General features: G+C 47.5%; 1 protein-coding gene across 1 annotated transcript in view; it reads right to left on the bottom strand.

The window, feature by feature from the left end:
- Positions 1–670: 670 nt before the first annotated feature.
- TESMIN (testis expressed metallothionein like protein) overlaps positions 671–26,061 on the bottom strand; it is a 38,339-nt gene continuing 12,948 nt past the window's right edge. Inside the window, exons 6-9 of the mRNA XM_036073426.2 lie at positions 8,480–8,582; positions 4,522–4,659; positions 2,597–2,772; positions 671–863 (exon numbers count right to left, since the gene is read on the bottom strand). Coding sequence (XP_035929319.1) covers positions 671–863; positions 2,597–2,772; positions 4,522–4,659; positions 8,480–8,582 — 610 coding nt within the window. The remainder of the gene's footprint in view (positions 864–2,596; positions 2,773–4,521; positions 4,660–8,479; positions 8,583–26,061) is intronic.

The raw sequence follows: 26,061 nt of genomic DNA, 5'->3' as shown, positions 1-26,061 counted from the left end.
GAACTTAATTGGACAATAGAGCTTTTCCACATTCAAATGAAAACACATAAGAAACTAGATCATTTTCAGTCATAACCACGAGCTGGCTGCCTGTGTATCCCGGTGGCCCTGGGGGAGATGGAGAATTTGTGTGACTCTGGGAAAATGTCCACACTCGGGAGTTCCTCCAGGTATTCGGTACTTCTCTGGAGATTTTAAGTTGTACCCTAGCAGCCCAACTGGAGAATTTCTTTCAAAATCATTTTAGTGAAAAATCATATGGCTTTTTAGGCAGAGAAGCCTCCAGAGGAAAATTTCCAAGACAGGGTGAAGTCAGTGGGGATGGACTGTTATTTCTCCGAGCCCGCTCGCACCCTCCATCACTGTGCGTGTGTGCAGACGGTTCTCCCAGGGTCACAGGGCTCAACGCTCTCTCCCCAGGGCCAGACAGCAGCGGTTAGTTGTGCCCCGCACTTCCTTAAAAAGGGGGGTTGTGGTCGCCAAGACCCTCACCCGCTCTGAGGAAATCCCCGGCACCCTGATGCAGAGGGAAAGCCCGTCCTTAGGGACACAGCCGGTGACGCAGACCCGGCCTCGTGTTCCTCAAACAGCCTTTCTAGACTATAGATTTCTTTCCCTCAGAATATTGAAACAAAATCTACATGCATTCTGACTTCACTACACGGTAACTCTACTCAATTTTCAACCCTTTGGATTTAAACTCAATACGGAGAATCTGTGACAGGCACCTCCCGAATTCCTCCAGGATCATCTGCTCCGCCAAGCACTCCGAGCAGTGCTCCTTCTCGGCCTGTTCGCCCTGAGCCAGCAGGCAGGCGCAGGTGGCCTCCACCACCTCCCAGGAGATGCACGAGGAAGAGCGCCTGGCAGAAACAGAGCGGTTACAGCCCACCGTCCTTGGCGCCACGTTTTAAATACCTTATAGATTCGAGGGGACGTCCTCGTCAGGGTATTTTGAAGAACGTCCCCAGTAAAATCTACTGTTATCTTCCTAATGTTGGAAACCCTGACAAGATGCAGCACTGCTTTTAGAAGCAACCCGTCTGCTTCTTGACCCCCTTCTCACGGCAGATTCTAAAGAGTCTCCAAAGTAGATCCACCGTAACATTCAGAGGCACCGGGGCGACAGCGTCCAGCCCGGGGGCTGGGCAGGGGTAGCGGCAGGCATCTCAGATAAGACGAGGCCCTAGAGATGCACCATGCAGCCTGCTCCCAGCTCCGTGCAGAATGCGTGTGCTCAGGGAAGCCCCGCGTCCCCCGGGGGCACCTGGAGCTCCAGGATGCCAACGGCTCCGAGGACCGCCCCCTTGGAGGATCACGGTCAGCACGGCCTCCCCTCCGAATGCCCGTTGGAGCCCTGAACGAGGTTTCGAAAGTCGGCAGTACCCTGTCGTACAAGACGGCCATGTCCCCACTGAGCCCAAGGGGCAAGCTTCGCTAGACAGCCACCCACACAGTGCTCAAACCGCAGAAATTTAGGAAAACCTCCTAAAGTACTGACAAGTGCTGGATGATGAAAACAGACATAGGAGTTGGGATTGGTTAAAATCTCTCTATGCAGGGGGCGCCTGGGTGGCTCAGTCGTTAAGTGTCTGCCTTCAGCTCAGGTCATGATCCCAGGATCCTGGGATCGAGCCCCGCATCGGGCTTCCTGCTCGGCGGGAAGCCTGCTTCTCCCTCTCCCACTCCCCCTGCTTGTGCTCTCTCTCTCGCTGTGTCTCTCTCTGTCAAATAAATAAATAAAATCTAAAAAAAAAAAAAAATCTCTCTATGCAGACAACACACAATGACTTTTGTTGAAGATGAAGGAACAGAGCTGCCCTCAGGTCGAGTCCTGACATTTTGAGGCCAGACTCCAACATATGGAGCCTCCGTCACATTCGGTGGGACACACCGTGTCCCGAAACCGGGAGAGAACATCTTCGCTCAGACTTTCACGGACCATGAAGCCGTGTTTGGTCAATTTTTACTGATAAAGACCTCGGCAGCTCACAGTGATGAGTACTTCTGATGTCTCTGACCAAATAAGCATGAACTTGGCTTTTCAAAAGCATATGAATACATGATATCTGGTACTCTATCATGATATCACCCATGACATCGAATTGAAAGGCATTTTTTTTAAATGGATAAATCTAGTCCAATATAGAGTAAAATCATCACTCAACCTTTGAGATTATAACATGGCCTCAACATAGTTCAATGGGATGATATCCACCTAGTGTGAGATCCACCACCCCTTTAGGAAGGAGCGCAGTAGGCAGGCTGTCACCTCACATGGTAAGCAGTGGGTCAGGTACCCGCGGTCTAGAGATCATGCCCTCGCTGTCTGTCGGCGATCCCTGCGGGGCCCTCTGCTTGCACAGAACGCAGGTAACTCTGTCCGTGAGGACAGACCGGACAGAGCGGTCTCGGCGGTGGGCGCCCCGCGGAAGCACAGGGTGGGGTCTCGGGCTGGTCCAGCAGGGGAACTGTCACCCCCTCCCCATCCCTCGCACCCCCTCATAGACACACACACTTTCTTTCCAGCGTATAAACTAACTCTCCTCAAATTAACCTGTTTCCCCTCTTCAGAGGGCTGGTTCACAGTACCTACCTATCTTGTCTGAATTTTGGTAGTCCTGAGAATTTAGTTGGTGACAAATGATGGTTGCCTTCAAACCCTCCAATTTCCATGTAGTTGGGCATGTTCATTAGGGTTTTCCGTTCTGGGCTTTCTTCATAATTTTTGCAACCAATGCATTTGCAAATAGAAGAACACATAATTTTGGCCTGGTAACATAAAATGCTTCAATAAAATTAGACTGCCTTATAATTCATCAAAAAACAACACATTCTATTTGGACCTTATATAACTCTTTGCACGTGTGTGTGTGTGTGTGTGTGTGTGATCTGCAATTTTCACACAAACCCGGGGAGGGGTTTCGAAGACTGGCGTGTGAGTGCGGGTGTGAGTCCCGAGCAGAGAGAGGGGGTCGGAGCGCTGGCCCTGACTAGAGCCTGGGTCCTAGAGCCCCAGCCCGCAGCTCTCAGCTCACCCCCCTGACTGCACTTCGCAGATACTGTGTTTTCGTACATGGGGGGTTTGTGGCCACCCTGCGTCCAACAAGCCCGTCGACACAGGTTTTCCAACGGCCTTTGCTCACTTCGTGTCTCTGTCTCATTTTGGTAGTGCTCTCAATATTTCAAACTTTTCATGATTCTCATGTTTGCTCCGGCGAGCTGTGCCCAGTGACGGCGGCTAAGAGCTCAGAGGAAGAGCAGCATTTTTAACAAAGGTGCGTGCGTTGTGTTTTGGACTTCACGCGCTGCACCCCGTCATGCAGTAAGAGCATGCCTGCACCGGCCCGGCCCGAGCGCGGTATTTGTTTTATTGCGGGGCTCTGGAACCGAGCCCGCAGCCCTCCCAGGCGGGCCTGTGTCCTGCTGCCTCCACTGTTGCGGGGGACGGGCGGCTGGGGGGGTCTGAAACCCAAGGGCCGGCCTTGCGTGGCTGTCCTGGGGAGCCCTTGCCGCCTGCTCGTGCGCGGACTCGACCTCTAGGCACAAGGCAGCCTGCCTGGCAAGCCGGGGCGCACCCCCTCGCTCACGCCGGCCGCGGGGGGCCGTCTGGAAGCTGGCCCTGCTGACAGCATGGCTCCCTCTTTGTCTCAGCTGCTGGGGGTGTCCCTCTGTTCTCTTCAGCTCAGAGATGCGCATCAAAGGGTATCTATTGTGTTTTACTCTGCCCCTCTGGGTGTTTTGAGCAAGAGGCTTTTCAGGATTTCTAGTCTGCTCTAGAGACTGCAGAACATGCGCACCTCACGTGGGCTGCCGCCTGGCAGAGGCTCAGCCCCCGGAAAGTGGGTGAAGAGCAGGCAGAGATGCTGTGAGAAACGGCTCCGCTGGGGGCGGGGGAGCACTCACTGCTTGAATTCCGTTATCTCTGCACTAGTTTTGACGGCGTTTTCAAAATCCCAGCTGGGGGATGGCTGGGCCTGCTTACTCAGAGCTTCCAACGTGTGTCCCCGGAATCACAAGGACTCTTCTCAAGCCTGACCCTCTGGGACAACCTTTTACAAATAAAATTCACAGGTACCCCCCAAAGACCGCAAGCAAACCAAAGGAGGGCCTTTCAAGGAAGGGTTTCCCGGCTGCTTCACTGCTGGGGCCTGCGGGCTCTTTGCTCTCTCCCTCCCTCCCTGCAACACCAAGAAAGGAGCGGGAAGATGAAGGGAGAGAGCGAGCCCCTCCACTCGCTCCGTGAGTCAGTCCGGGAGAAAGAGGCGGACACCGAGGCCCAGGAACCGCTCCGCCCCACGGTGTGCTCTGCCCAGCAGCCAAGGCCCGCGTCCGCCCTGGTCTCTGAGCACCAGCCTGGGGACAAGGCTCCGCACCCCTGGGAGCCCCCGACCTGCTGCCACAGGGCGGGCAGGGCCACGCGGCGGGAGCCTCTGCTGGGCGCTCCCGGCGGGCTCCCGAAGCGAAGGAGCCCCGGCTCAGGGGCCGCTCTCAGAGCCCAGGGCCCCGGGGGCGGCTCACCTCATAGCACTCGCAGTAGTTCTTGAGGCAGCCCGAGCGCCGGCAGTTACAGCCTTTGTTATGGCGAGGCCTCACGTCTCCCAACTTCCCTTTCCCGATTTTTGGTTGGAAAGCTTCTGGGTTTCTATCAAGACATGCCTAAGACAGAAAACACAAAACTCCGTCAAAATGTACTTTATTATGTAAAAATAACATTCAGTGAATGGTATCTCACTTGCGTGCCGTGTTAATCCATCTGCTACTTTAGGAAGAGGCACAGGACACAACGGAATATTACACAACCATCAAAAAGGGTGACATCTTACCATTTGCAATGACGTGGATGGAACTAAAGGGTCTCATGCTAAGAGAAATAAGTCAGTCAGAGAAAGACAATGATCATATGATCTCACTCATATGTGGAATTTAAGAAACAAAACAGGATCACAGAGGAAGGGAGGGAAAGATAAAACGAAATCAGAGAGGGAGACAAACCATAAAAGACTCTTCGCTCTAGGAAGCACACTGAGGGCTGCTGGACTGGATGGGGGTGGAGGGCTGGGTGATGGGCATCAAGGAGGGCAGGAGATGTGATGAGCACTGGGTGTTACAGGCAAGTGATGAGTCACTGAATTGTACCTCTGAAACCAATAATAAATTACATGGTAATTAATTGAATTTAAATAATAAAAAAGGAAGAGCCACATGAGGCAGTGTGTCCTTCCATAGTTAAGAAAGTGAGTCACCTTCTTGTTTCATTTTAATTCATTTACACCCTTAAAGGTATTGCTCTTTTTTTCCTGAGTTTCAAAGTCATACATATTTATTGTAAAATAACTGAATGTTAAAGATGCAAAGAATATGATCGTGTCCATGTGGCCCTATTTCCTTTCCAGCATTTCTGTGCGCTTTTTCCTGGGACAGCTGGGGTCGTGGTGCTCTGCTGACAGCTGGCATGTGTTAAACACTGACCGTGCCCCACGCACCTTTCTGTGTGATCTAGGTGCGCTCTCTCCCTCAAGCCTCACAGCAGCCTTGGGGGGTGAATACCATTGTTGTTTCTGTCTCACAGATGAAGAAACCGAGGCCGAGAGGTGAAGTAATAAATGGCCAGTGATGGATACGACCCCCGGTCCCCGTGCTCACGCCCAGCCCAGAGGCTCAAGCACCGGGCCACGTCTTGCTCACGCAACACGCTCAGCTTTTTATCCTGGCTTGTTTAACTCTGTTTGCCTATCTTTCCACTATCTATCTAGACAGACAGATGCATACATATTTTTATTAGCAAAGAGATTCGATGCAATTTGAGCGACATGGAAGCGACAGAAGCACCTACACTCTGCTCTCCCCGCACAGGGAAACAGCTAGGGTCTGTGCCCAAGGCCACGAGAACTCCCATCGCTGCAGAAGGTCCTTCGGACAGCAGCAGCCTGGAGCGAGCCTGCCCTGTTTGCATGTTCTTATTCTCACGGAGCGTGAGGGACAGGGAGGGCACCACCCATGGGGGGGAGCGTGATGAATGGAGCATGCATGTGCCCTGGGGGGGATTACACCCCCGTCAGGTTGGAGGGTAGTCCAGCCCCCAGAGGCTCCCCAGGACCCCTCCCCACCAACACGCCCCAGTGGGAACCACCGTGCTGGCCTCGACTGCTCCCACTGTTCTGGGCCCCTGCAGCATGCCCTGTGATGCCCGCTGCCTTCACCAGCACGGCGCCTGTGAGACTCAGCTGCGAGGAGCGCTCGGTGGCCGTGCTTTCTTCTTCACCGGTATGTCGTATTCCACCGTATGACAGAACTCTGCCCCTGACAGGCACTGGGTTCTTTCCAGGCTGGGGCCGCTGTGGGCATCTGCAGTGGACACGTACACTCATTTCTGTTGTTTCTGTTTTTAGGAATGAAACTGCTGGGTCACAGCACCTACAAAGGTTCAGCTTTAGAAACTATTGCCAGGGACGCCTGGGTGGCTCAGCTGGTTAAGCGTCTGCCTTCGGCTCGGGTCATGATCTCAGGGTCCTGGGATCGAGCCCCACATCGAGCTCCCTGCTCAGCGAGGAGCCTGCTTCTCCCTCTCCCACTCCCCCTGCTTGTGCTTTCTCTCTCTCTCCCTAATAAATAAATTAAAAAAAAGAAACTATTGCCAAACAATTTCCCCAAGTAGTTATACCAACTTATGTTCCTACCATCAATGCTTGAAAATTCCAACACTTTTAAATGAAAACTTTATATGCTTGTAATTGTAGACAATACCCTTTAACCCGAAAGAAAATCCTACGCTACTAATGTTTAGAGGCATTAAAATCTTCTTCTGTCCCATGGATCTGGCTGTATCAAAATGGGTAAGATATTTTCAAGTGATTTATCTATAATTCAAGAGGGGAATTAAATTACTGTAGAAACAAAACAGACCGACCATGACACAGCCTGACGGTCTCAAGTTTATACACGTGAAGGCCCTTGGTTTCCTTTCGTAAACCAGGGGCACTAAATATGCCCCCAGAGCAGGCTAGCAGCCCCACGCCTACCCGTCCTCCCTCCTCTGATGATGTTTCACGCCTACAGGTAGGGGTGAAAAATGCGAGCTCCTGCATGTAGCCTTTAGCAGGTGCGGGGCTGCCCGAGCTGCCGTTGGCCCCTTGAGGAAAGTCCAGATGCTCCCCTCACGTGTCATGGCTCAGAGCCTCCGCCCCATTCTCCGACCAGAGGACTTTCTACACCTCTCGGACGACACTCTACAAGCTCGGGCTTACCTGCTACACGATAGGACCCAAATGTCTAAACCACACGTCAAGACAAAGTGGACATTTGTACGTTCTTCAATGAGAACCTTCCAACAGTGCTGCAGCCCTGAAGCCACCCCACGTGGTGGAGAACGAAGATCTTTCTCTGGCTGCCACGCTCCTGACAGCTCTGGTCCACCTTCAGGAATCGAGTCCTACTCATCGTACACTCCTCAACACTCTGCATTTTCCCAATATTGAAATTGGTTGGGAGTCTCCAGAGATGGTTTTGTGAATATCTGAAGTATTTTTTTTTAAAGATTTATTTATTTTTAGAGAGAGAGAGAAATGGGAATGCAAGCTGGTGCAGCCACTCTGGAAAACAGTATAGAGTTTCCTCAAAAAGTTGAAAATAGAGTTACCCTATGACCCAGCAATTGCACTACTGGGTATTTACCCCAAAGATACAAATGTAGGGATCCGAAGGGACACCTGCACCCCAATGTTTATAGCAGCAATGTCCCCAATAGCCAAACTGTGGAAAGAGCCCAGATGTCCATCAACAGATGAATGGATAAAGAAGATATGGTGTATATATACAATGGAATATTACTCAGCCATCAGAAAGGATGAAATCTTGCCATTTGCAACGACGTGGATGGAACTAGAGGGTATTATGCTAAGCGAAATAAGTCAATCAGAGAAAGACATGTATCATATGATCTCACTGATACGTGGAATTTGAGAAACAAGACAGAGGATCATAGGGAAAGGGAGGAAAAAATGAAACAAAACGAAACCGGAGAGGGAGACAAACCATAAGAGATTCTTAAATCTTAGGAAACAAACTGAGGGTTGCTGGAGTGGAGAGGGGTGGGGGGGTGGGGTGGCTGGGTGATGGACACTGGGGAGGGTATATGTTGTGGTGAGTGCTGGGTGTCGTGTAAGACTGATGAATCACAGACCTGTACCCCTGAAACAAATAATTCATTATACGTTAATTTAAAAAAATGGAAGGAAAGCAAAAGAGAGAGAGAGAGAAAGCGTGAGCAGGGGGAGGGGCAGAGGGAGAGGGAGAACCTCAGGCAGACTCCCTGCTGAGCGCAGAGCCTGGCACGGGGCTCGATCTCACCACCCTGAGATCGTGAACTGAGCCAAAACCAAGAGTCAGATGCTTATCTGACTGAGCCACCCAGGCGCCCCATATCTCAAGCACCTTTAAACACTTTTAGAATGCATGTATTTAGTGAAAAAACTGTTACCTTAATGGCCTTGAACCGTTGGATTTCGTGATGTAGATTGTTACAACAATTATTACAATTGCAGTTGTTGCAAAAGTCCCCACTGGCAAAGCAATCACAGTACCTGTGAAGCATAACACAGCGTGTCAAAGGTGCGGGTGGCACAGTGAGCAGACGACAAGAGCACACACGCAGGAAGAGAGCCTGCCAGCATGCTGCAGTTCAGCACAACTTTTATCTAGATGATTCTGACTCCTTTTTTATGAAAACTAGAACACCTGGGATGATGCTCTCCAGTGACTAACAGAGGAGAGAGAAACCAGTTAAAATACTGTCCATTGCTCTCCATCACCTCCTGCCCCTCCGTGCCCACTGACACTCCCCCAGGAGCACCCCCAGTTGGCAGGCAGAAGCCATCTGCCATCACCGGTCCCAGTCCACCCACACAACCGAAGCGGAATTCTCTTCTTGGCCAGACCTTGACTATGAGTGAAAACGGATGGGGCCTGGACGCTGAACTTGGCTTGGGTTTGATCTTACTTCCACCCCCTGTCGACGTGTGGAGGAAGAGACGAATGGTGGAAGAAACACACGTACGAAATGACTGCTACCATACTCTCTTATAATAAAAGGGTTGTTTGTGAATTCGGATTCTACAGAACAGCTTTTAGCCGAATCTCTCCCTGAACGTGTCCACTGTGCCCTGGGAGGTCATAAAGGTATTACCTGGTGACAGAACGGGTTTTCCTTGAAGAACCGTCAGTGTTCCTGCTCTGGGGCCGTACGGCAGAGGCATTTAGAGGCCTGTGGCTTACGTGCTTTCAGCACGGGCAGGGGTAAGACACTGTCCTCAGCTCACGTAAAAATTCAGTATTGAGGCAAGGACTCCCAACATCTTCCCTACAACCTGCACCCCAGAGAGATGTTGGGAGTTCATCAGCCACTCCACAGCTCCCGTTTGGGACTGGAGAAGATGCTGTTCCCTCCTGAGAGCATGAGTCATTGAAGAGAGCTTCAAATCCAGGTTTGTGATATCAGCTCGGCCACCAGGCCCCCATGCTATCTGGTTATGTGTCAGCCAGCGTCTTGAGCTATAAAAAGGAAGTTGTGGCATCTAACCTACCAGTCTCAAGGGGTCGCCCAGGGGAGCTAGGGACATCACATGGATGTGTCTCCCATACAGTGCTGCGTGATGCCAAGAGGGCCCATGTCAGGCAACTGGATGTTTGTAGAAACCTTACTATTAGAGAATTCCTAAACATTATTCTTTTAATATTTATTGTTTTAATTCTTTTAAATAATATTGTAAAATGCATGTCGAGCCAAGAGGAAAGTAGAAGAGATTATCAGAGGTGAAATAAAGAAGAAACTGTGAACCCAGAGGGGAGAGCTCTGTAGCCGCCAAGTGTCGTCCTGGGGCATCTGCCGGTCCCCAGTGACCCTGAGCCTGCTCATGCAGGAGACAGAAGACAAAGTCTGGGCTACCAAAGGTGGGAGTTGCACCAGAGACATCGCCCTTCCACCCACATAAAGCATGGATCCTTGAAAGACAACCTTCCCACAAATCTACTCCATAGAAGGAGTGGAGATACATCCCTCTCTGAAGCCCAGGGGAAATATGAGCGTGTCTCCTAAGGCTTCCTGACCACTGGGGTGGACGGAAGCGGGAAGAGATGACAGAGGTTCGGAGGCTGGAAAGCAGAGGAGAGAGAGTTCTGGACAGCAGACTGAAGAACCCTGAACCTTGGGCCAGCAGGAGAGAGCGAGGAAGCGGCTCTAAAGACTTGGACTCAGTGGTCCCAGGCTGCTCTGGAGTGGAGGGCAGGAGGGTGGGATGAGAAGAGAATTGGTTGAAATTCTAATTAGGAGGGAGTGAGCCCCCAGGCTCCTCCCCTTTCCAGCACCCTCCTCCTTTCCACCAACCACTGTGGCAAGAGACTGAAATCACTCTCCAGGGCAAAACAATCGAGGGCGGGCGTATCACAATGAACCAAAGGAGGAGAGGTGAATGTTGAGACCCACAGGATTCTTCTACTTGGCCCCTAGAATCCTAGCATCACATTGGAAAAGCCTTCTCTGGAGACGCCGACCAGCTCAAGAGAGAATACAGAGAGAAAGAGTCCCACAGTGAGGTTTCCCAATAGATGGTTTAGTCATTACCACCAAGTCCCCAGGCAGCTTATGCCTCATTCTTAAATGTGAGTGGAGAGACAGCCAGAGATCCGCAGACATTTCAGAGATCCTTCTGACATGAAAGACAGAGGCTTAAAGAAACCGACTGTCCAGCGTAAGGAAACTAGTGGGAGTAGGGGTACCAACAGCCTTGGACAGATTAAGAAACAAGAAAATGATACTTAAAAAAACAGTATAAAAATGATGTTCTAGAAAATAAAAAAGTAATCACAGAGAGGATTATCTTAACAGAAGATGTGAAAACTAGGACCCCTGTCCCCCCCAAAAAGGGAAATAAAAACAATAGGGGAAAGAAAAACATAGGATTCATTTCCTAAGTCCAAAATTTACGTAATTAGAGGTCTAGAAAGATAGAATTTTGAGAACAAAGGGCAGAAGATAATTTAAGAACATTTCTCGGAACTAACGGGCACTTGTTTGCAGAGTAAAAGGACTGCCAAGAGGTGAGAGTCCCAAAGCAAGACTTCACCGTCCAGTTTCAGAGCCCAGGGAACAAAGAGAGGATCCTATGAGGCTCCAGAAAGAATAAAACAGGTTTCACACAAGGAGCAAGAGCAAGAATAATGTCAAAATTTCGATAGCAGCGCTGGACACTAGAAGAAAATGAAGAAAACCTTCACAATTCTGAAGAAAAATTCAACATTTGAAGTTGAACTGAGATTGGAAATCCAACTATCCAATCCAAAATAATCGTCTAGGTGTGAGGACAGACTCTGGCATGTTTAGACCTGGGGGTTCTGGAAAGAAGATCTCCATGCACCCTCTCTCAGGATGCTCCCAGAGGATGTGCTGTACCAAGTGATACAGTGAGTTAGACGAAGGAGACAAACGGGATCCAGGAACCAGGGAATCAAACTTGAGAAGCAAGCAAAGGAAGCCCTTGGTGTGGTCGCAGAGGGAAAGTCCAAGGTCAGAGCTGTCGATGGGCCTGGAAGCCACACCGTCCAGAGTGGGGCAGGCGAATGGCTGTGAGAAAGGCTTCCTCCGACCACACAACGGAGTATGTAACAGGTCTGAGCATGATGGGAAGACAGCTATACACCCAGAGGGCAGTTTAGGGTTAAATTATTGTCGTGTACACAGAAAGCTAAGTACCAACTATTAACTCAAGGGAAAAGATGAAGATGTGCAGGAAAGGAAATTAATCAAGGTCCAGCAGTGAGTAGTGTTTTCCTAGTTGTGAAATATAAACACTTACTACTGATCTAACCACATATATCTGATGTCTGGGTGTGGGAAATGTGTGTGTGTGTGTGTGTGTGTGTAGGGAGGAAACAGAGCCAAACCCACATCTTCCATGGTACAAAAACAAGAGATTATGCCAAAACTGAAAAGCCAAAAAGTTAGCAAAGCAGGCATGTTATTTACATATGTGGAGACAAATATTAAAAGCTTCTGTTTAAAGAGCTGAAAATTTCTGGAGATCAGAAAATAAGGGACAATTGTCAGGGAACTACCATTCTTTGTCACAGGTCTTATATAATTCCTTGGCTTTTAAAACTGTATGTGTCGAGGTGCCTGGCTGGCTCAGTTGTTGGTGCATGTGACTCTTGACCTTGGGATTGTAAATTCGAGCCCCATGTTGGGTGTAGAAATTACTTAAAAATAGAATTTAAAAACTCTGTGTGTTATCTGGATAAGAATAAATTAAAAGTGAGAAAGGGTAAACTGAAAGATAAATTAGATCAAGGCACATCATAAAAAGACAAAGAGATTAAAAACACAGGAAAGAGGTTAAGAGGAACGGTGCATAGTTAGAGGGGGTAGCACGTGGCAGGTCAGCATTACAGGATAGAAGAGGGAAAGGGAAGAGGCTGTGGAATGAGGACACCTGTGAGTGTTCTAGAACTGCTCAAAGTTGTGGATCCTCTGACTTCAGAAATTTAAGCACCCCCCCAAAAAAGATAAACACAAAGAAAAAAGAAAGACAGAAGGAAATCTTAAAAGCCCCAGAGAGAAAAGACAGGTTATCTAGACTGACAGCTTACTTCTTGTTAGAAATGATGGGAAATAGCAAAAATTATATCTTCAAAGCTCTGAGAGGAAAACTGACAATCTAGAATTTTATACCCAAACTATGCTTATTCACCGAGGTCCAGGCCGGGCACATTTCTTCTCTTGTTCTACATACTTTGCTGATTGGTTTATTGATTAACTCTTGCCCCTCTGCTTTTTTAAATTTTATGTTGAAGATTTTTAAATCTCTGTCACCAAACCTACTCTGTCTCCTACCCTAAAATGCAACCTACTCTGTCTCCTACCCTAAAATGCTCATTTGCTTCTTCCACCAACATCATGAAAGGATTATCTACATCTGCTGCTTATCCTTTCTCGTCACCCATCTACCCTCTATCCTACTGCACTCTGACCTTCTTCTCTGACCCACTGGCTCTCAAAGGCAACCAACAACCTCCTTACTGGAGATGCAAGGACCTCTTCACTGCACGTTTGTCTCAGCAGCTGTGACACTCTTATGTTCCAGAACCACATTTCCAACTTCTGGTCAGACATTTCTACCTCCAACTCAGTGTGTCCGGCCTTAACTTGTGATCCTCTCCCACTCCTCTCTGCGTCCATGGTGCCCCACCACTAAGATAATCCCAAGGCCCTTTTGACAGTTACCTTTCTCTCTTTCCCCACGCCCAAGGAGTTATCAAGGCTACTGATTCTGGCTCAGAAATGTCTTTTTTTTTTTTTTTTTAATTTTATCTTTATACAAGTAAATCACATTTGTTGAAGAAAAGTTTTTAGATATAAATAAGCAAAAAGGAAAAAACTACAATCACTCAGAATTCCACTCCCTAGAAATGTTCATTTGGTGAACATATTTCAGATTTTTTCTCTAAAACTATACATACTGAAATAAACATATGTTGTTTGATTACATATTACATACAAACAAAAACAAGATCATATTCTAAACATTGTTTCAGTATGTTTTTATTACTTATCAGTATCAGTAATCACTCTAACAACTTGTTTTTATTATCAATATTACAAGTGTTTCCCACATACATAGATTTATATACCATTTCAGTGACTGCACGGTGTCCCCTTCTAAAGCAGCAACATAATTCAGTTAATAATTCTCTTCACATTGAACATTTTAGATTATTTTATACATTTTGGAATGTAAACAATATTTCACCGGGGCACTGGCCTCCTTTCTGTTCCTAGGACCCTGACCTTCCCTCTCTTGCCACAGGGCCTTTTCATGTGCTGTTTCCTCTGCCTAGAACATTCTTAGCCACCCACTTTCAATCCACCTCCACCTGATGAACTCTCCTCATCCAAACACCCCTCCTTAGGGAAGCCTTCCCTGGCTTTCACACTTGGTCAACTCCCCCCGCACACACACACACCCACTACTACTCTTTTGCCACATTTTCCACATTTCCACTCTGACCTTTATGTATATGATTATTTTATTCATGTCCATCTCCCCCTTAGACTGTGAGTGCCAAGAAGGCAGGGACCATGACTATCTTGTTCATCTCAGTCTTTCTCATTCCTGAGATCACAGAAATTTAAAAATATTTGTGGAATGAATGAGTAAATGTATATGTCTGAAATATCTCTTAAGTCTCTGTTTTGTTCTTAATTGCCACCATCCCTGCCTTAGTTCAGGTCTTTCTCACCTCTTCTATACTCTTGTGATAGCCTCCTAACTAATCTCACTTTCAACTTCTTCCACTTCACCATCGGTGCTAATTTCCTAAAACATGTATCAGGCAAAAAGAAGCAAAGAAAAAAACTATAATCAGAAAACACAAAATAAAGTGGTATTGTGCATTCCTGGTGAGACTGTAAAACGGTATTGCCACTGTGGAAAACAGTATGGCAGTTCCTCAAAAAGTTAAAACACAGACTTACTATATGATCCAGCAATTCCTCTTCTGGGCATATCTACCCAAAAGAATAGAAAGCAGGGACTCAAAGAGATGCTTGTACACCAATGTTCGTAGCAACGTTATTCACAGGAGCCAAAAGGTGGAAACAACCCATATGTCCATTGCCAGATGAAGGGCTAAACAAAATGTGGTCCATACGTACAATGGCGTATTACTGGGCCTTAGAAAGGAAGGCAGTTTTGATACATGCTACGGCACAGATAACCCACGGATGCTGGGTGAAAGATGCCGGACACGAAAGGACACATACTGTATGGTTTTACTTATATCAGGTCCCTAGAGCAGGCAAATTCAGCGACAGTAGAACAGAGGTTGCCAGGGCTTGGGGAGAGGGGCGAATAGTTACTTACGGGCTACAGAGTTTCCATCTGGGATGATGACAGAGTTCTGGAAATGGGTGGTGGTGATGGGTGCACAGCCTGGTGGATGCAATTAATGTCACTGAATTGTACATTTAAAAATGGTTACAATGGGGGGCGCCTGGGTGGCTCAGTCGTTGAGCGTCTGCCTTCGGCTCAGGCCATGATCCCAGGGTCCTGGGATCGAGCCCCGCATCGGGCTCCCTGCTCTGCAGGAAGCCTGCTTCTCCCTCTCCCACTCCCCCTTCTTGTGTTCTCTCTCTCACCGTCTCTCTCCCTCTGTCAAATAAATAAATAAAATCTTTTAAAAAAATTGGTTACAATGGTTAAGTTTTTTGTTATGTATATTTTACCACACACACACACAAAAACAAGCTGTACGAAGTATGTATGGAATGCTGCCATTTGACTAGAAAAAAAAGAACTTAAATTTTAAAACCTCAAAAAAATAAGGTGGTACAAATAAGTCCACATATATCAGTAATGACAAAAAGAATGCAAATGGATGAAAGGAGCCTATTAAAAGATGTGGATTATTAGATTTGCTTTTTTTAAATCCAGTTCTAGTCAGATTACAGAGGACACACCTAAAATAAACCCACCGCATAGAACGTGTGTGCAGAAAGGGAAGAGAGGGTGCAGGCCTGCTCACACCAACCAGAGAAAACATGGGGTCAACATAAACTTAAAAAAACATGGGGGCAAGGAAAGAACTTAAGGCAAAAAGCAACAGGATACCCAGGTATATTTAACAGTTGATGGAAGCATTCACCAAAAAGATACAACAACCGTGGATTTGAATGCCCTTTACTAGACCCAATACATATCAACCAAAATGGAATTATAGGGGGAAAGTAGGCAAATCCACCAAGTGAGAGGTCTTAACATACTTTTATCAAAAACAGGTAAATCACACAACATCTAATGAACATTTAGCAGATTTAAGCACCAAAATGAACAAGCCTGACCTAATGCATAGTAAATACATCCAACACATAGAGAATATATGTCTTTAAAGTTAATATATTTTAAAAAATCAATTGAACATTAAGTCATAAAGGAAGTCTTCATTAATTTCAAAGCATTGATACCATATAGACCACATTATCTAGCCACAGTGTAATCAAAGTAAAAAATTAACAATTAAAATGTAGTTTTAAACATATATCTACATACATATCTGGATACTGTGAAGCGTGCACCTGAACAACTCATGAGTGAAGAGAACATTACAAAGGCAATTTAAAAATATTTCAAGTGAATGACAACAAAAGCACCTCCTACCAACTCTTGTAGTTGCATTAAAAGCATTGCAGGGGGCTGCTCTAAAGTTTTAAAGGCATTTCCTAAAAAATAAAAAAGAAGCACTAGCAGAGAAAGCTAGCAAGACAGGAGAGTAAAATAAAACAGGTGTTGCAGGAGAAATAGTAAAGAGCAAAACTTAATGTACCTCTGAAATAGGAGCCAGAAATCTAAGCAAGAAAATCTAGAAAATCAAAAGTCGATGCCCTGAAAAGACTGAGAAAATAGACAAACTTCCCGTGGGAAGGATCGAGAAAAAGAAAAGGGACAAGCAACAACAGCAGAAACTTAAAAAAATGTACAAGGCTGTAACTACAGAGACAGAGACAATTTTTAAAACAACATAAGAATATATAAACAGGAATATACAAGTAGATTTAAAAACTTAGAGAATTCAACGATTTTCAAGAAAAATGCAAAATATCAACATGGAGTCCAGAATAAATAAAAACTTAGAAAAAGCTATAGCAATGAGAGAAAGTGACTGGGTAGCCTCTCCCCTTCTCCTACTCCAGCCCACAAATACACCCGGCCCTGATGGTTTTATGGGCAGAGGGTGACCACTCTTCAAAGAACAAACAAGGGCCACCCCACACAGACCTTCTCAGAGGCTTCACAGAAGAGGCTGGGGCGGGGGGAGGGAAGCCTGATAGTGCACTGTATTAGGCAATACAAAACACTGGTTTTGATACCACAACCAAATTTTAGACGTGTGAGAAAGGGAAATTGTAGATCTACCCCACTCCAGAAAAGATGCAAAGTCCTAGGCAGAATATCAGAAAACCAGAACCAGATCTTGCAGTGTTTACAACAAGGTAAAATCCTGATCAATTTGGGTTCAATCCCTAGGGTACAAGGGTGGATTAACAGTAGAAAATTTATTGTAATAGATCATAGTATAAGATTAAAAGAAGAAAACAGTGATCATTTCCATAAGTGCAGGAAACAGACTTTGATAGAATTCCCCATCATTTATAATAAGAATAAAACAGAATGCCAGTTTAGGAGCGGAAGCAAACGGAAGCAGAAGCAGCCCTTCGGCAGTAGCCACCTTCCCCGACTCCACAGCAGGAGCAATTCCAGCTGAGCACGTGGGTGGCTCCACTCAGGACGCCGTTCCCCAGCTTCCCACCTAGCTTGGTCTGAGCACAGGACGAGGTTCTGGCCGGCGGACCATGAGTGGAAGTGATTTGGGCAATTTCTGGTTATGCCTCGAAAGGTGAGAAGAGTGCCCGCACCCTCTGTTCTCTTCCTGGGTGGCTGGAATGAAGATGAGGGTGGCAGCTGGGGAGGCGCCCCCCCGGGTGGCAGAGCTGCTGACGGGGAGGCTGACACACTGAAGCCGAAGCCGCCACACAAGCCCTGGGATGACTGTAGTTCACAGTCTTTGTTCTACAGCATCTAAGCCCAGAATAGCTCTCAAAAACCTACGGCAGATATCTTATTTAGGGCAGGGCAAGGGAATGTTAGAGGTATTGCTAGGAAACCAGGAGCAAATGAGCTGGTGGCCCACATGGTAGAGGCTGTGGAAGAGACCCTCATAACACGATCAGGCAAGAAAAAGGAAAAGAGGATAAAGATGGGGAAAGATATCAATGGTCCTTATTCGCAGACAGGTTAAGTACAAAAGTGAAGGAAGTCCACAGACGAATCATTGTAACTGAGAAGTGGGATGGGTGCATGGAGCAGGATCAAGAGCCCAGAGCCAGACCCACACACAGACATCAAACCCTGACAGCCGACAGGAAACGCACTGCACATCACTGGGACTACATTTGTGTTTTGCAATAAACGGTGCCAGACAACTAGTTGTACATACGGGAAAAAAAATGAAATTAGATCCCTACCTAATGCTATTCATAAAAACCAATTCCAGGTACATTAAGGCTGCAAAGGAGAAAAGCAAACTTTAAAACTTTAGAACAAACTCTAACAGCACAACTATTTGGACTTGGGATATGGCTGGATTTCTTGAACAAAGACAAGTGACAATTTTGACTACATTAAATTTAAAACTTCTGTCCACCAGAAGTTCCTGCTCACTATAAGCCGTGTGTACTGAGCACCCAGTAGATACCAGATCTTGTGCACAGTCCTCATCTTCGCGAGAATTACAACTGTCCTGCCCTTTGCTCGGGGTCAGAGTGCTGTCTGGGTTGAAAACGTATGTGTTGGGTCAGGACATACACCTTGGTCCCCAAGTGAACTCCCACTCCCTTTCTTACCACTTATGTGGACTTTCCCCTCTCTGCAAAATTGCTTTCCTCTCCGAAAAGGCCCAAACGGCTCTGTTCAAGTTGGCAGCTGCAGGAGAGCTTGCAAAGCACTGTCCTCTGTGGTCTCGGGCTCCCACACTCCACAGACTCGATGGAGACAGACCTCGGGGTTCCAAGTCTCGAATGGCAGAAAGTCGGACTGCCGGCTGGCTGATGAATCAGTGTGGATGGTGATCGCTGAGAATACACTCCAAGTCCATGCTTTGTTACCACCACTGTACGCAGTCTATGTGTTCTTGTTCTAGGCATGTGTACTGTCCCCTTCCATTGTCTACTCCTACTGTTGCCTAGGAAACCACAGCCACCATGTGAGGTCTGGTGGCCCCTCTGTTGTCTGTGAAACAGCCCGAAGGAGCGTCACTCTGTTAAAGGTGCTGGTCTCGAGGCAGAGCTTCAGTGCTGGCAACATCTCAACGCTTTTGGGTAATCCTACTCTGCGACTTGACAAGAAGGTGAACATCCTGTCCAAGAATATACTCTGGACACAGACACACTGTATCCTAGAATTTTTAGAGTCTTAAAGGGTTTGAAAAGACTGATGATGACATGTATTCTAAACTTATTAATTCATTGGCCATCCTGACAAATTCTTTAAAACACTTTAAAACATTGGTATTAAATATTTAAAACCTTTTTAGATGCATATTTGGGCCTGTAAAATATTTAAGGAAACCCCTCCAAGGCCAAAAAATAAAAGAGAAACAAAAATTCAAAGGAGTGAGCTGAAGCTGAAGCCCGCAGCCGTCTTCAGGCGTCTGCTGATCCCAACAACCAGAGGCTTTGGTTTTAGCTGTTGCACGGAGGAGGCGGGGGGTGGGGCGGGCGACATAGGGATGGCAAACACTTTTAAGAACATGTAGAGTAGGCCAGCCATTGCTCTAAGTGCTTTACATACATCAGCCCAAAGCCTAGGACATGCCCAGGCAGGGGGTCAGCTCCAGGAGCTACGCTTCAGGCTGAACAGTGGAACGTCTATACCCGATGAATGAGCGCTCTTGGAAAACAGGTCCTGCAGAAGAAAAGGCAAGAAAATGCATCCATCTGGGCACTGGCTTGGGAGGAGGGGGCTCATTTGGGTTTGAGATCTGAACTCATACTGTGTGTCCTAAAAAAATGCCTTAGGAAAACTTTTAAGTTGTCCAAATTGGAACTGCCGCCAAGGCCAAGCAGAAGCACACACACTTTCTCTGTAGGAACGCACCCTCAGGTCAACCTCAGAATTCCCACATATAAAGTCCCAGCGATTATAATACAAAATACATGAGATAACAAACCATAACGAGTGAAAAATCAAGAGAAGAAAACACCAGAATCAGACAAGCAAAGACTTTAAATATTAGAATTATGAGCTATTGAATATGAATTAAATATTTAATATTTTTAAACATAAAAGAAGGAATCTAAGGTACAAGTAAGAAACAAGAGACTATACAAAATGATCACCCAGATTTGATCTTCTAGCCACAGGATTCTGGTTAATTAATTATAATTAATTAACCTGTCAAATCAGAGACAAAAGGCCATTTGAAAAACCAATATTAGAGACTGCCCAATCTATGATTAAAATCTTGATTTAGATTTGATTAGGGTAAAAACAATGTGGATAAGATAACTGCTCCCAACAAGTCCCACCCAGTATCTCAGCAAAAACTGAATCGGAATGGATATTTAAAAAACTTTGCTTGGATTTGCTGACAAACATACTTCAGAACTAATTAAAACTGTCCCGGAAAACATCCACGCTCGTAAAGCTGGTTCTTCCTCTAGGGAGTATGCTCATGACACAGGAAGGGACCTCTCTCCACTCCCTGAGAACACCCCTCCCTCCTCACTCTGCGAAGTTACTGCCCCGAGGTCTGGAATACCACACCTTATGTCACAGCCTATATAAAAAAATTCTGTTACAAAAGTGGCTTTCGCAATCAATGCTTTTATAAACTAATTATGAAGCAAATCATTGCTCACTGTATAAAAAAATGTATAAAAAATGTTAAGACAGTCCTACGTAGCTGCAGTGGAAAGATAGAAGGGAACTACATGAAAAATCTTAAAAATTTTTAAATAATAAATTTTCAATAAAAAAATTACAAAACACTTATCTACCTTTTTATTGATCTACATCAATACCATTTTAATTATATAGACTAATATTATCATTTAAAAATAACTCCCAACCTTTGCTGGCTAATGAAACCACAAGAAAAGGTTGAAGTCCACTATCTAAAGTTTCAAGGGTAACTGGGACAGGAACGAGCAAGGGTGGGGGAGCTCTGTCTGGAGGAGGGAGGGAGGCACACGGTTGCAGAGTGAAAACTCTCTCTACCACAGCGACAAGGCGGTAGATAATCGCCCCTGAAAGCCTGAAAACCGAAGTCAATAAAACAGTTGCTTCCGGGGAGGAATCCAGAGAATGGGAAGAGAGGGAGCAAGGTGTTATGACTTCCCATTGTAATCTGCTATAGTCATTGATTTTTACGCATGTGCATGTATCACTGCGATTTTCAAAAAATACAAGAATGTGTTTTTCTCTTCGTTGATGGCCAGTTAATAGTAGTCCCTCTTGACCTTTATCCTATCGATACTCTCAATACAGCAGGACAAATGTGCCCTAAGAAAACTATTACATCGCTTTAAGAGCATGACTTAGTTGTGGGGAGAAGAAGAGTAAAGACTACTGAAGGCTCTCCCTGGGGGTCAGGGCACGTGCTCACGGAGCAAGCGATGGACGGTCCACAACACCCGCTCCCTGCCGAAGCTCCCCAGCACGAGTCCCTGCGGCACAGGCAGGGACACCAGCAGTCTGCCACTGAGACACCTCGCGGCTGGCTCTGCCTGGGTGGGTGACTTTACCCGCTCCTTAGCCTTTCCAAAAACAATCTTTCCGGAGATCACTGGTTTCTCAGTGATTGACTGATGTCAACAAACCACGAGGCACTGATCGGGATGCCGCCTGTGAATTTCTGGTGGAGGTCACATCCCCTTCCAGTGCTCACAGTGCTCCAGGCCCCGGCTTCCCAGCGCGGAGCTACGGAGGAAGCTAGATCGCTGGCCAGACGGCGACGTGCAGAGCGGGGCATCGGAGGTGCGGGGTCCCGAAGTATGACATGAGGGCGGGATCCTCTTGTACCTGGCACACGACACTTTTCTTGAGAAGGCGGTGCCCGTGTCCCTCAGAGACAGTGCCTCCTTTCTCGGGACAGCACAGGACACACTGCACCTCCTTTTCCTTTGTTCCAATGCTGACCGAGCCCACCCGGGCAGCCAGTTCTTTCTCTGGTGCGTCAGTCGCCCATTGATCTGGAAAGCTGTTCTAGACAGGAAGCTATTTCTTTGGCCTTCCATTGTGGGGTCATCAATAAGTGAAACCCTTCTTGGCGCCCCACCTTACTTCCGAGTCCTTAGGGGTTACCTCCCTCCATCCCCAGTGATTGTCTACCCCTTGTTCTAGGCTTCCCGGGTCATTTGGTCTCCCCAGTACCCAAACAAGACTGCAGCTTGGCAGCCCCATTGGACAGGACCTGCTCCCCTCCTGGCTCTGTCCACCCTACACACCACCACCTTGTCCTCCACCGCATCGGACGTCTCCATCTGGGCGGGTCACACGGTCCAGGCTTTTCCCTCTGTTCTCCTTCCTCCTCACCCAGAGCTGCAGGTTAGTGGTCTCGTGGTGTGTCCAGCGTCCAGAGAGGTGTATGGCTCGCGTTCACAGACTAAACCACTGACAGCTCAAGTGTTTTCACACAGTCAACCCTAGATTTCAGCATTGCTTTTTTAACAAAATGGATTTGTCTTTTCAGTGAACCAAGTTTCTCGGACTTCTGGATTTGGACCCACTCGTGCACCCCTAAGTCCCTGTCCCTTCAGTGGGGCTCTCAGTGATTCAGCAGGAGCTCTGCAATGGAAAAACCACGTGGAGACAGTGTTAGCCATCACGATGAGGATGTGTCCCCTCCAACGTGTCACTTTAAAGCCAGGCAGGCCTTCGGGGCAGACACTGGGCAAAGCCGAGAGCCGGGCAGACGACACGAATAATGGAATAATGTCCACGTGTGGCAGGGCGGGAGGGGACGCCGGGGCCACCTCCTGCGTCACCCACCCCCTCCACCCCCCGACCGAGCCTCCTGCGAGCTGGCATCCCTGGGGGAGAATTTTTCTGAGACAATTCACTGTTGAGTGAACCAGTCCGCCAAACTTGTAAAAACTAGGATGTGGAAATGTCACAGTTAATGCTCCGCAAGAGTGCCGCGCTTAGCACCCGTCCGAGGGGCGGAGATGCAAACCCAAACCCAAGAAAGTCACACCACGTGAGGTGCAGGCGGGGTCCTTTACTAAGCCAGTCGGTCAAGAGGATCCCAAGAGACGCGAGCCAGGCTTGTGCGGAGGGCACGGCGTCTCGCTGCTCTGGCTGGCGGGGAGCCCGGACGCGGGGGCAGGTCTCAGCCGCAGCCTGTGCGTGGCGAGCCGCTGACGCTCGTCCGGACTGCGCCACGTACTGACTTCTAAACAACCTTATTTCTATTTAATAATGAAGGATTTGTGATTACTTACAATTTCAGACACTGGGATTTGGTACAGTTACATGGCTTTTTAGACTTTGTGTCCCATGAACTAAGAGTTACTCTATAAAGATTAAAAAAGAAAATATTCAGATCGTTACTCTTTAAAAGGAGAATTAGCTAAGCATCTGGTGTTTCTGAACAAATACTGAAAATCTCAGCACCAGGTACTTATAGGTATTATTTATCAGTGCCTGATCATGAAAGGGAAGTGGCGTGCATATTACAATATGATGGAACGAGCCTGGCCAGTCCCAACCTGTGTGCCCACAGATCCCGCGGGGGTGCAGAGCAGGACCGGTGGCTGCCCCCTCCCCAGGAAGCCTTCTGGACGTTCTTCCCTTGATCTGTTTAAACCCCTGTTGTGTGGGGACCCTCACACCAAATAGTTCCTTTATTTCAACTTTTTTGTATTTTCCCAGATCTGAACGCTAACGGATACTATAACTTAAAAAATAGGCAAATCATCATTTTATATCGTTAGAGCCGTCCACGCTGCAGAGCCACCAGCAATATAAAGCAAGTTTCCAGTGGAGACCTCCCTCCTAACTGCTCTTGGGGATTAGCCCAGAGCCATCGTGAGGGGCATCAGAGGAGGAGAGACAAACGAGTCGTGGATGCTAAACATGAGGGGCAGCTGTGGACTAAAACTCGGGGAAAGTTCCCGAGCACTGCTCTCCAATGCTGCTCACGGAGGGAACCCCGAGCGCTAGTTCCGTGAGACGCTTACTACGCTGCCGAAAGGAGGGGCAGGTGCACAAAGACCACGACAGTGGCGAGGCTCTGCTGGGTCGCAGGGACGCCGCTTGGTCTGGGGCTTCCTACAGAAACCGCAGGGTACTTGGCACACAGGTAACGTTTGCCAACAGGCTCCTGTCGCCACCCCAGAGTGCGGAAGCACTCCTGCCACTTGTCCCGTGGTTCTAACGGATACGAATGCCCCGAAGACGGCGTGCTAGGCGGGCCCCTTGCCTGTACTCTGCGTGCTCACACGCTCAGCTACCTGGAGTCCGGACTGCGAGCATCGTAAGTCCTAGCTCAGCCCTTCATTGTCTGTGCCCTGCCGTGGGCTCCTCCTGCGCGGGCAAGCTAGCCTCACCGTCTAGGCTTCTGTTTAGCGACACCCCTCTCCCCACACACACACTTGGTACCCGACTCATGGATGAGCTGCTAACTCTTAACTTCTGGAGATTCTCCCATTTTTAAGACAATGTCCTCAAACTATGTCACTGAATGCTGTATTAATTTATGATTCATCTAGTTTACTTTTCGCCTTTGTACCTAGCGGAGTGACAGCTTTCTGTCCCCACGGGTGCCCGGAGGTGGCAGGTCTGGCCCGTGCACCTCGGAGCAGACATGGGCTTTCAGAGGAGCGCGTGTGGAGACCTGCTTCGCTGCTCTTGTTCTCAGACTCTCAGACCTCCCCCCACAACGGGGCACAGGGTGGCCTGGCACTGACTGTCCAGAGGAACCAAACATCTTTCCTTTAAAAAATGCGGTGGGGGTGCATGGAGACATTCCGGGGTGACCTGCCGTGATTGTGGGAGGACAGGGTGCAGTTCAATGAATGTCCTGTTATCAGGAAGATACCAGTGGGCATTTCCCGAGAGATCATCAAGTGGTCAGGACTGTGATAAGAGCTTCAGGGGAAAACCAAAAAATATATGTGTAAAAATTGATAGTGCCAGTCCTGGAGGAATCCAGCAATTTGGGACATGAGATATATATATATGATTGAAAAACTGGAGGACAGAAGATACTGTATAATCATAGCTGTCAAATTATTTGATACTGATTGGCAATGGTATAAAATTCAGAAACGGTGGTTTAATATAGATGGAAGAAGTTAAACCACTTTCGAAGGAGCTGTAAGTCGACAGCACCCGTTAGGGCTCTTGAGACTTGCTATCCGCCACAACGGGGTCTCAGCTGAGGTAGCGGCAGGAGCGAAAGCGCCGTAGGGGCGGGAACTAAACCCGCGAAAATCCCACAGCTCTGAGGACACCTGTCCACCCTCTTATGCCAATCTGAAAATTAGGGAGTCAGGAGAGATCCGCACAATTCTGCCTCAGAAAAGCATGAGAAATAAACTGCTCCACACGAGATATGGCCTCATGTTTATGAAAAAAATGTTCAGAGAAGCAGACTCTTGAATGTTCTTTATTATAACGCTCATTACGTTACCAAAAGTAATAGGATCAACGACATATCAGAATTCACATTAACACCTGACTGATGACAAGATGACGAAAGCCATGCAGAGTGACAGGACATGAATTTTTACTAAAAGGGCATTTTTATTAATATGATAAGCTAGTTAATAAGTTAGCCGGTTCACCACCCAACGGTGAAGAACGATGATGGGGTGAACGCACCCCTGAAGACTGCTGGCCAGGAGGCCCCCGCTGACCTGCTTCTACGTCACACACTAGGGTAGAAACGTTTGAGCCATGATGGGCCGACAGAGCGTCCTTTCTGATGCCTTCGGACCTGATCTGACCTTGTTATCTTGCGGAAGCCAAAAAGAAACCTAATGAAGCATCTAAAGAGGTGAGGAGGTATAGCAAACCAGTCGCAGTTGGGAGCTCGTACAGGATGAAGCAACAGCAAACGGGTTTCTGCATGCTCCCTTACCACGAATCATACATTGGTAGAGATTCCCGTTTACCATTAGTACTGTGGATGTTGAGATAAAAATCATCAGGGCTGATTCAGAGGAGTGACATCAAATCAAGTAATTCTTTGCAGCAAAAAAACACAAACACAAAGCTCACATTGTTCCTGGCACATCATTTATAAGAGAAAAATATTTTATGACCTGCATAGTTACATCAAAATAAAGAAAAATATGTGACTGAGAAAACCAAGTAGAGTCTGGGGACAAGGTGGAGGGACACAGCCGGGAAGCTCCCTCCTACTGCCCCCCCACCCCGAGAACGTGGATCAGCCACGCCACAGAGAAGCCTCAGGCTGCACCGGGACTAGATCTAGAAGTGGCTTATGCGG

This window comes from Halichoerus grypus, chromosome 11, assembly GCF_964656455.1.
Source record: "Halichoerus grypus chromosome 11, mHalGry1.hap1.1, whole genome shotgun sequence".
Taxonomy (NCBI): Eukaryota; Metazoa; Chordata; class Mammalia; order Carnivora; family Phocidae; genus Halichoerus; species Halichoerus grypus.
This window is presented reverse-complemented; position numbering and strand designations above follow the sequence as displayed.